The 14,465-nt window shown below is 34.0% G+C and overlaps 1 protein-coding gene across 4 annotated transcripts in view; it reads left to right on the top strand.

Moving 5' to 3' along the window:
* The window catches only part of EPM2A (EPM2A glucan phosphatase, laforin), a 176,719-nt gene extending 164,517 nt beyond the window's left edge, over nt 1-12,202 (top strand). Inside the window, exons 5-6 of one of the 4 annotated variants that reach the window (XM_074187778.1) lie at nt 3,511-3,589; nt 3,928-12,202. In XM_074187778.1, the coding sequence (XP_074043879.1) occupies nt 3,511-3,573 (63 nt within the window). In that variant the 3' untranslated portion in view covers nt 3,574-3,589; nt 3,928-12,202. Of the gene's footprint in view, nt 1-3,510 lie in introns of all 4 variants that reach the window. The other 3 variants (XR_012468571.1, XR_012468570.1, XM_074187777.1) reach the window with 3 other exon arrangements.
* Nucleotides 12,203-14,465: the final 2,263 nt, after the last annotated feature.

Genomic DNA, 14,465 nt, shown 5'->3' with positions numbered 1-14,465 from the left:
ACATTTTGTTTATTTCTAGAGAGAGAGGACATGACTGGCTGATAGGGATGTTATATTTGGGAACTTTATTTCCAACTACATTTAATGGTAGTTTTAAAAAAAAATTTTTTTAACCTTTTTCTCTCTTTCTCCCTTCCCTTTCCCTTGGTAGAAAACGATATATTATGAGCTCTACATTTATCACCGTACTAAATATAGATCCAATCTGGGAACTTCTTACTGACTTTCTACCACATTCTTGCCTTCCTTTCAGGGAGTCACTAGCAGCCTTTTACTATTTTATTCTAAAAGTCAGTGATAAAAGGGGCAAGAATGAGAAGCAGGGGTATATACAGTTCAATCTCACACCATCCTCATTAAGATCCTTTGACTGTTATCTATAGGGAATGGAATGAAATGCCCAGAAACTGCCACTACTCTGATCTATTGGTAGAACTATAGGAATTTGTTTTCAATAACTTGTCCTTTATTTTCCTTGACACATTTTGAGAGTTATAAAAACCCAATATTGTTAGAGGACATAGGACCAAATTATTCTAGATTTTGAATTGAAATGAAGATTTGAGAACAGGTTCAACTTTCTCATTTTTCTTTTCTTTTTTAGTTCTTTGTTTTAGATTGCTATTGTTTACTTTTTTTTTCAATGTTATCTTATTTTATTTTTTCCAATTTCATGTAAAGATAGTTTTAAGCATTTATCTTTTTGGAAGTTTTTGATTTCTACATTTTTCTATGTTCCTTCCCTCCATTCCCTCACCACATGACAGTATAACCTATTGCTATAGGTTATACATGTGCATCATGTTTAATATATTTCCATATTAGTCATGTTGTTAGAGAAGAATCAGAACTAAAGGGAAAAAAGATCATGATATAGAAAAAAAAGCATAAAGCAAGTTTTTTTAGGTTTTTCAAATCAAATGGGGTTAAGTGGCTTGCCCAAGGCCACACAGCTAGGTAATTATTAAGTGTCTGAGACCAAATTTGAACCCAGGTACGCCTGATGCCAGGACCAGGGCTTTATCCACTGTGCCAAAAGGCAAATTTTAAAAAGTAAAAATAGTATACTTTAGTCTACATTTAGACTCCACAGTTTTTTTCCTCTGGATGTTGATGGCATTTTCTAACTCCCTCATCTTTCAACTGAGAAAACTAAGGCACAAGAAAATTAATTTGCCTATGATCACAAAGATAGTAAGTGACTGAGGCAGGATTCAAAGTCTTGCTGACTGCAAGTGAGGCACTATGTTCACTCTGTTACCCTCAAAGCTTTATATCCCTTGTTGTCCATTACTAGGCCTTTACCCAAATATCCCACCCAGTGTATATAGCCATAGGATCATGGTATAAATCTAAAGGAAGGGTTTTTAATATTTTTTTCTCTCATGAAAGGTTATTTTACTCCTTTTTGGAAATATCCTTAGTGGAAAGTGAATGGAAAGAGAAGGTCTCACTCACTCTATTTGATAACACTGAATTCTTTTAGGAAACATCCTTAAATCAGTTGTTCTGGCATTGTGCTGTCAACATCAAGAAACAAAATAGAATTGGAAAGGAATTTATTATTTTGGTCCACAGTTATGGTAAAAGGTCTGAACCCCCCCCCCCCCAGCACATATGTTTAAGTAGTTTAATGAGAAAAATAGTATAATAACCTCAAATTCTACAGAAGTAAAGGCAGAACATTGTGAAGGAATGGAAGGTGAGCTGGAAATTTTTCAGAATAATGGATTTTTAAAATATATAATTAAATGATATGCTAAATATCACATAGAAATTATTAAAAATAAAAATATGTTTTTCCATCCAAATTCATGAGCTTCAGGTGATGAATCCCTTCTCTAGAACTCATCAAAGCCCAACCTTCTCATTTTGCAAATGAAGAAACTAAGGGATAGGTTAAATACTTTGACTAAAATAAATTCAGGTCCTGTAACTTAAGAGAACTCTCTTTCTATGCCATATCTTAAAATTTGTATACAAATGTTCCCTTTGAAATTGGAATATTTTCAAGTGATAGAAATGTGTTTCCTTAATGACTAAAAGATCCAAATCTTAATCTTTCCACTGGAAGTAGACTTTAGTCTTCTTCCCCTTTGCTCTCATAGGAGAAATCAGGTTCAGAAAAATGAATTGGTAAATTCATAAACATTGACGCGATTCATTTTCTCCTGTATTAATGTTATAAATAATATATTAAAGAAATCTGAATGCTATTTGCTGAATTAAAGCATTTCCCACAATTCTTATGTACATAAACTTTTTTTCTAGAAATTATCATTTCTGAAGTCCAAAAGAACAAAACAGAGCATATTTCCTTATTGGATAGGGAGGGTCATAATTGCTATTATTGTTTTTACAATTTAGAGCTGAGTTGTAATTATTTATCACTGTCATTTCTGTGCATCACAAGTCTAGTGGCATGATAGAATGAGGTCAAATATGAGAGGATTACAAAGAAGTAGGAAATGAAATTCGGATCCAAAACAAGAATTGTTCTATTAACTACTAGCCGTCATGGTTGGAAAGGTTATTTTTCTTTTTTTGTAAACAGCCAATATTCTTAGTGGAAAGGGAAATGGAAAGATAAGGTCTTGCTCTATTGATAGTTTTGAGTTCTCTTGGGAAACATGCTTAAATCAGCTGTTCTGTAATTGTGTTTGTCAACATCAAGAAAGAAAATAGAATTGCAAAAGTAATTTGTTCATTTAGTCCAAAGTCATGGTAAAAGGACTGAAAACCCCGTAACACATTTCTTTAAGTAGCATAATGAGAAAAATATAATAATAATCTCAAACTCTTCAAGTAAAGGGAAAATATTGTAAAGTACTATAGGATAAGCTAGAAGAAGAAATAGAAATTCTGCAGATATGGAGAAAGTTAGCATGTGTATACCATGTTTATATAAGTGATTAGATTTGAAGCTGGATTGTACTGATATTCTATGGAGAGATAAAATAGCTTGAGTTCCAAGTTTCATAACGACTAGTATGTGGTGGGAAGGCCTGTCCCTGTACCACTCAGGCTCCAACCAATTTCTAACTTGATTCCTTTAACTTGTTTAGAAATAAAATGAAAATCTTTATTCATAACATGGACCCCCAAATGACCTCAGCCATTGTACCTAGTCAGTTGAAGTATGATACTATGGATACAGACTTTTGAGTTATAAATCCTGGGTTTCAGTCCAAATTCTACTATATGTTAGCTTGGATTTCTTGGAACCTCAGTTTTCTTATCTGCAAAATAGAAGTCATAATATTTGTATTTTGATACCTTACATATTTGTTAGGAGAATCAGTTGAGATAATTATTTGATTCTCACAAGTCAAGTTTGTAAACTAAACACTAGATATATGGCAACTTAATAATGGTCATTCCCAAGAATATCATATTCCTGTGGGTGATTTACCTAATGATGTATCCATTCAAGGCAGGCTACTTCCTAGGCCTTAAAACAACAACTCTGAGAAGAGTACTGAGTTGTTTTTTGTTTGTTTGTTTTTCTAGGGAAGGCCTGGCAGGAAGGAGAAATGGAGGCAAAAGGATCAATGTCAGGAGATGCATTTTTAATAAAGTACCAGTTGAGGTGAGACTAGCTAGTGAGATGGGCCTGAAGGAGATTAAATATGGGATTTTGGAACTAGGGAGGAGAAAATAACAGTCTCATGGGATTTAGCATTAGAAGAGATCTTAAAGACCAACTATTCCAAATATTTAATTTTATAGGTAAGGAAACTAAAACCCCAGAAAGTAGAAATAAATGTACAGCAAGCACCGAGTAGGGCTAATATGGAATTAAGTGTTGACTTGAGTAATGGAGAGTCGATATAAACTGACAAATAGTGCCAATAGAGGTGAAAAGCAAAGGACATTGAGGATTTGGAAGCACAAATACTTGTTTATTAAATACTATTCTTCTTTCAGTGAAATTGGAGAGGGATGGAAATATTCTCTAAAGGGAAGAAGATGAGGAAAGGTATGTCTGCAACTTATAATAAGCCTGTTAAATTCCTACCCATTTCCTTAGGATGAGATCTCAACACAATAAAGAGTGATACCCATTTAGGAAGGTATCAGTAATGATAAAGACCTAGTAGAAAAGGAAAAGGGAACCAAGGATGACAGGAAATGAGCTAAGAATTCAAATTGGTTCATATTTATTAAAATTCTACTATAGAATATATAAGGTATTATGTCTATAAGTTATAAATTACCTAGAGTATAGACATGAATTTAGCAAAATCTTTCTTGCTTTTCCTCTAAAAACAATTGGAGAGCTGTAAACTAAATGATTGTGTATTAGGTGGAGGAGTTGAATTGTTAAATACAAAGAGTGTCAACTTGAGTCTCCAGTGTAGTGCTTTGGGTTTCTATGCTTGGTTCTCTGTTATGTAATATTTTAATCAATTATTGGATTATTGGATAATGCAGGCTTATTAAATGAACAGATAACACGTAACTAGAGGAACCTTTAGCACTACTTGATGACAAACCAAGGATTCTAAAGAACAGTGTAGAACATTGGCACAAGTTAATCTGAAATCTGAATAGGAGAAAATGTTAGATCTTATGTTTGAGTTAAAAAAAATCAAATACATATATGAGATAGGGAAGGTGTGGCTAGACAATAGTTTCTCTGAAAAACATCTTTGAATTTCATATACTGCTACCTTGATTGTGATATGATTTTTCAGGAAAACTAATACATTCTTAGACTGCCAGGAGAAGCTTTGTATCTAGGAGTAGAAAAATGACTGTTTGACCTGGTCTGATTTCTTATGTTCTTTCCAGAGGGCACATTTAAGGAAGAAGGTAGATACTATTAGAGAAAAGTAAGCCAAATGAAGACCCTCAGGTTCATGTGCTCTGAAGACAAGTTAAATGTTTTGCAATTTTTTATCCTGGGGAAGAGAAGGTGGAGCATGGTAATTCTCCTCCACTGTTTGAAGGGCTGGTCTGTGAAAGATGGATTGGATTTCTGTTTGACCCCAAAAGACAGAACTAGGAACAGTGGGTAGGAATTGCAAATACTAAAATCTAGAAATTTTTTTTTTACTTTTTGTTTCTCCATCAGTGATTTTCCAGCAAAAGCTAAAAGACGTAAGTGTCAAGTATATTGTAGGGAAGGCTCTAGTTCTTATTGTTCAACCTAGATGGTCTCTGAAAAATTTCCTTTTGGCCAGGATCTGCAATATGTGTCAGTATTGAATCTTGATACTGAGGGAAATGATAAAGAACTCTTGTTTCAGGAATCTTCTGCCAAAAGTAGAGGAGGCCAGAGACAAAATTCACATTCTGCTTCTAGGACACATAAGAGAATTGAGGGTCAGATGAAAAGTGGGAAGGACAATAGGTCACACTGATTGTCTCTGGTTTTTGCCAATAGGATATGTGAGTTAAAAAACTCTTAATAACACTTTACTTTTATTCCACAGTATAATCTATAGGAGGAGGAATTATGAAACTTGACTATACTGACCAGTTGTATGATTCTCATTTAAAATCATCCCCAAATTATTTCTGTCTTCTTGGCCTCTTACAAAGGTTTTATTTTTATTTTATTTTTTCATTTTTTTTACCTTTGTATAGCTGTTATAAAGAGTCTTCATGATTTTATTTTCATCTGATGCATTTTTTCCCCATGAAAACTTAATGTGTGTGGAAATGGCAATTCTGCGTGGTCCTTGACATGCTGTTTTTTAAAATTTTAAAAAATTTTTATTTACAAGTTTGAGTTCCACATTCTATCTCTGTCCCCTCCCCTTTCCTGAGATGGTTAAGTAATCAGATATAATTATATATGTGCAATTATGTAAAACATTTCCATTGTAAAGGAATTTATATTTATATTGGTCAAAAAGACTCAAAAGAAAAAAATGAAATAAACTGAAAAGTAACATGCTTTAGTAACAGCATTCAATCAATATTAATCAATATTAGTTCTTTTACTGGAAGTGGATAGTATACTTTATCATTAGTCCTTCAGGATTGTCTTGGATCTTTGTATTGCTGAAAATAACTAAGTCATTCACAATTCTTCACTGAACAATATTGCTGTTACTGTGTACAACATTCTCCTGGTTCTGTTTACTTTGCTATGCATCAGTTCATGTAAGTCTTTTAAGGTTTTTTCTGAAATCATCCTGTCTGTCATTTCTTACAGCACAATAATATTCTATATACCACAGCTAGTTTAACCATTCCCCAACTGATAGACATCCTCTCAATTTCTAATTCTGAGCCACCATGAAAATAGCTATAAATATTTTTGTACAAATAGGTACATTTCCAAATTTATCTTTGGGATAGTTACCTAGCATGATATTGCTGGATCAAAGAATATACACCATTTATATAGCCCATAAATAGTTTAAAGTTCCAGTTTGCTCTCCAGAATGGTGAATCAGTTTATAACTTCACCAACAATGCATTAGTATCCCAACGTTGCCACTATCCCCTCCAACATCCAGCATTTTCTTTTTTTTTGTCATATTACTCAAGCTGATATGTGTGAGATGATACCTTAAGAGTTCCTTGCCATATTCTTGAAGTTTTAACCTATATTTCTACCATAGGAAGGTTACGAATCATTTATGTGAATGATGTACTATTAAACTTGCCAAAAAACAAAGGTAGCTTTCTCAGAACTTTGACACAAGTAATGTAATATTTTTTACCCTTTTTAGCTGAGATTGGATAGCTGGAATGACAGACCAAGTTTACTGACAGTTTTTGTCAGTAGTTGTGAGATGGCTTCAGAGTCTTGATAAAGGAGATGCTGGGGGTTGAGAAAAAAATCTGTTAGGGGATAATAATTATAATGAGGAAGAGGATTGCCTCACATTTATATAGTTCTTTAAAGCTTGAAAAGTGATTTATTTATATTATTTTATACCACGGGATCAATAAGCTCATAGATCTAGAACTGGAATGAACATCAGAGGCAACCTAATACAGTCTCCTCATTATAGAGAGGAGAAAAATGAATTCCATGGAATTTAAAGTGATTTCATCCTCATAATGAACCACTGAGGTTAGTACAGTTATTATGCCCATTTCACAAGAAACTAAGAATCAGAAGGTTATACGACTTTCAGAGTCATTAAATTCATAATTGAGGTGGAATTTAAACCCAGATTATTGGGTGAGTCTATAAGAACTTTTTAAAGGAAAAAGAATTTCTGAAAGCCTAGAAATAAAGCCACATTTGTTAGTGGTTTTGCTAAGAAACACTAAGTAAGGAGAAGTTTACAAGCAATTTCTTTTGTTTTGTATTTTTCTGAAAGTTTACAAATTGTATTGTTTCATTAAAAAGTCAACTTTTTTTTTTAAGGTTTTTGCAAGGCAAATGGGGTTAAGTGGCTTGCCCAAGGCCACACAGCTAGGTAATTATCAAGTGTCTGAGACTGGATTTGAACCCAGGTATTCCTGACTCCAGGGCTGGTGCTTTATCCACTGCACCACCTAGCCGCCCCCAAAAGGCAACTTTTAAATAAATTCCATCAGTTCAATTGTGATGCAAGCCATAAGTCATTTCTTAATTTAATGCAGTTTCATCATAACACATAGTTTTTGCTGAATAAATATTTGTTAAGTTGAATTAAAAATGGAATGAACTCATTTGGGAATCACTGAAACTCTGCTTATATCTGGGACTCACTACTGTCATCTGGTGGCCTCATGCCAAAATTACACAGGGATACTTCATTTGTAGAACAGAATCTTGAGTACTAAAATGGTCTGTGACTTTTTTGATATTTAACCTAGGTGTCCTTAAGATGCTTTGTAACCCCCATTAGTTTTCTGAGGGCTTAGATATAATAATGTTTCTTTAACAATATTTATATTTGTAAATTTCCTCTTTGAAAACTGGCTCTTGCCTTATCCAAGATGGTCGTTCATGGAAACTTTTGGCATGGTGACTGAGGAGAGAGATAACATATTCAATGAAATTCCTTGAAAATTCAAAAAGCTCACAATAGGTATACCCCGAAATCATCCTTCAATTTAGGGTCAGAGTTGCTTTTAAGGAACAAAATGAAAGAATTTGGATGCTGTGTCTTCTCTTTCCCACTCTGGATGGTTGTACTAATGAGCAACACGAGAACCAAAGAGCAGTCATTGAAAGGAATATGTAGTGGAAAGATCAGACATTTTAGAAATTAAACCATTATCTCCTAGATACTTGATTTGATTCTATATCTTTTTTTTTAAATGAAATCTTCAAATAACATCAATTTATGAGAGCAATTTATTTTACAATATTCAGTGATTATATCTGCATAATTTGTATGACAATCTAATTCCAGTTTCTTATCTAATAAAACTCTAAATTACAATATATTTTTTGCTTAAATTGTTATCCATTTTTCTCAAGGAATGTATTGCCATACTAATATATCATTAGTCTTCTGTTGCTTGTCTTCAGAAGAGGTTCAGCTGGAGTTTCTGAAGGAATAAGCTACAAGAGTTGTCAGGTCCCTTCCAACAGGCATTTAACTGCCTATGAAACTTCAAAAATACTCTGCTCCAGTTTGTCTCTTCTTTTCTTTGTAGGTTTTCCTATTAAACATTTCTCTTGGATTTGTCAAGAAAGTTCACAATCTATTAAGTACCTATTATATACCAGCCTATGTGTGAAGTGATGAAAATACAAGGACAGAGACAATTTCTGACCTCAAGGAGCTCATCTTCTAATGAGGAGGTTGTCTCTATATATGCAATATATGTAAAGTATAAGTTGGTGATGATCTTAGAAAGAAGACCCTAGCAGTGAGGTGGTGGAGAGTGTGAGAGAGCAGGGATGGTGTAAACCCCACAGAAGATGGGGTTTGATCCGAGTCTTGAAGGAAGCCAAGGAGGCTAAGATGAAAAGGAAGAATCTTCCAAAAAGGAGAGAAAGAGGTGACAAGGCATAATTGGGAACTGGAGTGTCATATACGAGGGACAGAAGTGTTAGAAGAAAGGCAGTTAGATGTCTAAGTGGTTAGAGCACTCACCTGGAATTCAAATCCATCCTTAGACACTCAACACTTACTAACTGTGTGACCTTGGACAAGTCACTTAAACCTGACATCCAGGGTCATTTCCAGTTGTCCTGATTCATATCTGACCACTGGACCCAGATGACCCTAGAAGAGAAAGTGAGACTGGTGACTTAGCTCAGCATCTACTTACTCAAATCTAATTCATGTGCTTGTCATGGCATCACTTCCCTGATGTGATAATTTTCTTAAATAACAAAGGACAAAAAAACCCCCCAAAATATCATCATCAGAATGTAAGAAGATAGGAAAGATAGGAAAAGGCCAGGTGGGAAAGGGTTTTAAAAGATAAACAGAAAATTTTATATTTGATACTGTAATTTATAGAGAGCTGCAGAGAATTGTAGATTTTGAACCATTTTCCTTTCTCACCAGTGACCCTATGGTTCCTAAGAGAAGCTAAGTTCACATACTCTACCAGGTCTCTGTACCATATTAACAGCCTGTAATCACTGTAGAAGCTCATACTGGCAGCTTTCCTGTTGCTTCTGACTGGGCCATAATTGTTATCATCTTCCTCTCAATTTCTTCCTTCCCTAGAGAGGAACTTCATACTTTAGACCTCTTGGGATAGGAACTTTTAAAACAGTTTTCTAAAGATGGGTTTTCTTTCATTTTTTACATAACTTTCACTTCTTTCTAAGTCATGGTCACTGACCCTACTCTGTTACAGCAAGCAGTTAATCGATCTCTATTCTTCATGGTCACAGGAATAATGTGTAGGATCACTGGGTAATCCCTCTAAATCAATATTTATATGCATAGCAATCCATCTGTTTCAGCTGAATCAAACTGTTGGAATTGGGAAATCATACATAAAATGGCCATACATCTCAGGAAAAAGGAGCACAGTGTTTTCCCCTAAAACATAGCAAAATACCTCCATGGTAGAGAAAGGGTTGGGTTCCCAGGCTTAGTTATTCTTCTGATTTGTGGTATCCATCTTTGCAGGTTTAGGCATATTACAACTACTTTCCCTGTTGAGTATTAGAGATATCTTTTTGAAATGGCTTTTGCAATTGCTTTTTTTTTGGTTAATTAAAAAGGTTATAGGGAATTTAGGCCCCCCCCCCCTTTCAAATTGATCACTGTTGTCCATATATATCACCAACAGTGGTATGCTTGTAATTAAATCTATGTGTGTTTGTATAGTTGATTACTCTTTTTATGTAGTATAAGTGTGGGTAGTTAACTGCTTCTATAAATCTGAAACATCCTAGCTAATTTGTGGAGTACTGAGAGATTAAGGATAGCAGCTAGGGAGTATATCCTAATAGTTTTTGTTTTCCAAGTGGATTCGTACAGGTATATATCTTATTGCTACTGAATATTACAAAATAATGAATGAATGAATAAAATGAAGCCCAATTCTTGGGTTTTTTACATTTTCTATCCAATTTTATGTGTAGCTCAAAATTACAATAATGTACTCTACTCTAAAATTTTAATTGTAGACAGAAGATATCTGCTTGTTTTCATATTCACAAAATGAGGTTCCTGAATGACATTTGGGAGATTGTACTCATACTCATGACATTGCCTGCTTCAAGAAGTAGTAGGAAGACTAGTATGCTTGGGATGAGGATGAATTTGATTCTGGTTCTATATGATCACAGCAAATTATATACTCCTCAGAACATCAGTGTGCCCATTTGTTTCTCATAAAATTGCTATGAGAAAAACACTTTGTAAACTTTGGAGATGCACAGGAATGTGCATTATCTGGCTTAGAATCTATTTCCAGCCTCTATCTTTCAGTCCTCACACCCTTTTCTCATTTCTACTTCTTAGAATCCCTAGCTATCTAGGTATCACCATCAATCTCAATCCTGCCATCTGCTAGTCTTCTCTCCCATTTCTTTTGTGATGACTTTGCATGTATTTTGTATTTACATAGATTCTCCATCAATATAATATAAGCTCCCTGAGGGCAAAAACTGTTTTACTTTTTGTATTTGTATACTCACCTGGCATTGATAGGAGCTTAATAAAAAATTCTTGATTTACTGATCATTGGTTTATTCCTAAAAACTTCTTGGTCATTAAGTCTTTATTCCTCATCCTTGTCTTAGGCTCTTCTTTGTAGGGTTATAGATTTTTTAATCTGTCCTCTGTATCAGATTCCTATGTTAAAAAAACTATGACACAGGAGGGAAAAATAAGAAACACACTATATCCAGGCTTCATTGGAGTTCCCTTCCATGCCTACATTTTTTCCTCATCAATTGCTTTTGTAATTGTTTTAAGTTATTTCTGCAAATAGATATTTTTAAGATATCAAATAATTAAAAAAATATTTTTGGGACAGCTATGTGTTGCAATGAATAGGGCACTGGCCCTGGAGTCTGGAGGACCTGAGTTCAAATTCAGCCTCAGACACATAATAATTAACCTAACTGTATGACCTCGGTCAAGTCACTTAACCACATTACCTTGCAAAAACCTAAAAAAATATTTTTCTGGGGCATCCAGTTGGTGCAGTGGATAGTGCACCATTTTACAGTCAAGGGAAATCTGAGTTCAAATCAGATCTGAGCTATTCACTAATGTCAAGTTATTAACCTTGGTTTCCTCCCTTTCAAAATATTTTTCTACCACTCTACACTTTAGCTTAGACAAAATAAATCTCACTTTTAGTAATCAGTTAATTCATAAAAATTTTATATGTATTTACAATTACAAAATAGTCCCAGAAGCATTACTGATAGTTGAAAAAAAATAAGCAAAGTGGGTGCTCCTCAAGTACCTCCACAAATTGTGATACTTTAATATAATGGTATTTTATTTTACCAGAAGAAATGATAAAAATGAGGAATTCTGAGAAGCATGAAAAAAATCTGTTTGAACTGTCACCGAGTGAAGAAAGCAAAGATTATAATAAGGAGATAACAATAAAAATACCAATAAGGTGATAAGGTTCAGATAACTTTCAATGATAAATTTTGGTTCTTGGGAACTATCTTCCTCTTCTCAATTTGAGATAGAGAGAGACTGTTACAGAATGTTGTACACCTTTGACTGTGAAACACGATCATTTAGTTGATTGGTTTTCCTTAATATTTTTTGTTGTTCCAAAGGAGTAATCCACATGGAGGAAGGGTATGTTGGGAAATAACCTTTTAGGTAATAATAGAATAAAATAGATCAAAATAAAAAAACCCAATAAAACTTGAAATAAACAAAAAGATATGGAATGATAGTAAAACTTAGTTCTGTATGCACTTTTGTACTTTTGTGTATTCTGAGCCCTATGTGAAGTATAAGTTCAAAATACAAAAGCAAAATAGTCTGCTCTCAAGGGGCTTACATTTTTTTTTTTTTTTTTAGTTTTTGCAAGGCAATGGGTTTAAGTGACTTGCCCAAAGCCACACAGCTAGGTAATTATTAAGTGTCTGAGGCTGGATTTGAACTCAGGTACTCCTGACTCCAGGGCCAGTACTCTATCCACTGTGCCACCTAGCTGCCCAGGGCTTACATTTTAATGGGGGTAAACAACAAATACATGAGAGTGATGATCCAGGGGAAGGAGTTTTGATTTGGGAAGACATAATAAATATAAATGGAATAAATTTAGTCAGCATTCTTGATAATGAAAATTTTGCAAACACACTTGTATCAACTCTAACTTTGGCCAGCTTTCTTTGAGAAATGCATAGCAATCTTATTCTTGGGCACAGTCAGGTCACAGCCCACAGTTCTACTTTATCCCCCCTAAAATAGAAATAAGAAAAAATGAAATATGTGTTGTTCTCTCTTTTTCTTATATAAGTTTATATATTCTTTGCTTATATAAACTTATATTTTTGATTATATACTCTTGTATAAACATTTCTCATAATATTTTCTTGACTTCAAAGCTAATGTTCTATTTTAAAGAGAGATTTGAAAGGAAATTTTAACCAAATAAATTATTTCTGTCATTTTAGTCAATGATAATTTCTTTAGTGAAAATTTTCACTAAGGACTCTATTATGGTTTAAGATTTTTTGGCTTTGGCCTAAGGAGCACATAATGATCTTACTGATGCAAGTCATTTTTATTTCATTACTTTTCATTTTGAAGCAATTCTACAAAAGAAACTGATATTTTGAATATCATGTTTGGTATAAACATTTGAGGAAAAAATGTAACAATAAATACTTTTCGGGGACTGAAGGGGGAAAAGATGAGGAGGAAAATGCTCCTTAAAAACACTTGTATTTCATCCTTCACCTCTTCAAAGCCTTCCTTCCCAAAGACTTTCTTAAACTTGTGTCATTTCCTCATGGTATTTGATTGACTAATTTAGTTGAGTGAATTTTTTTAAACAGTTATTTGTGAAAGGAACTTAAAATCTGGGTTTTTTTGGTTTTTGTTTTAGCAGGAAAAATTCCTTTTATATCTTTAGTGCCATATAAATGTGAACTATTATCTAATTTCGCCTCTCACCTATTGGAGGAATCAGCATTTTGGCACACTTGACTATAAATTGCTACCTCTCTTATCCCCACTTTCTCATTTATCTTCAATCTTTCCCTGTCTACATGCTTTTTCTTTATTGTCTACAAATATTTCAACATCTTCATTCTAAAAAAATCTCACTTGTTTCATACATCCCAATACCTATTCCATTTCTCTACTCTTTTTTTCTGTCTAAACTCCTTGTGGAGGCTATCTAAAATAGGTGTCTCTACTTCCTTTCCTTTTCCCCACATCTTAGCTATCTACAAATCTGATTTCCAACCTCATCAACATTGCTTTCTTCAAAGTTCCTAATGATCTCTTTATTTTGCAAGGCAGTGAGGTTTAAATGACTTGCCCAAGGTCACACAGCTAGGTAATTATTATGCTACCTAGGTGCCCTTATTACCCCGTCTAGCTGCCCCTAATGATCTCTTAATTGATAAATCTAATAGCCTGTATTAAATACTCTCTGCAGTCTTTTATACTACTGATCACTCTATTGTCTTCCTTTCTCTGTTTTTGTGACACTTCCTTCTTGAATTCCTCCTTTTCCCTATTTGATTGCTCTTTCACAGTTTCCTTTGCTGCCATTTCATTCAGGTAATAAGATACGGGACCATCTTCTCTTCTTCCTCTAATATCTCTATTTAACTCAGTGAGTTTAGTTCCCATCAATTGAACAATCATCTCTGTGCTATTGATTCTCAAATCTCCTTATCTAGCCCTAAAGTATCTGTTGTCTTCCTAATTATTCCTAATTAAATTCTAACTATCTATTGGATATCTGAAACTGGATGTCTTGTAGAATTTCTAAACTCATCATAACCAGAACAGAACTCAATATCTTCCTGTCAGACTCTTCACTCTTCTAGACTTCTCTGTCACTTATAGAGGACACTATCTTCCTCGCACAGTGTCTCAGGGTTCACAATCTAGGTATCCTCCATTCTTCATTCTCACCCTTTCATACCCAAT

This window comes from Macrotis lagotis, chromosome 5, assembly GCF_037893015.1.
Source record: "Macrotis lagotis isolate mMagLag1 chromosome 5, bilby.v1.9.chrom.fasta, whole genome shotgun sequence".
In the NCBI taxonomy this organism is placed as follows: Eukaryota; Metazoa; Chordata; class Mammalia; order Peramelemorphia; family Peramelidae; genus Macrotis; species Macrotis lagotis.
The sequence above is the reverse complement of the archived record's forward strand: the minus strand, read 5'-3'. Positions and strand labels throughout refer to the sequence as shown.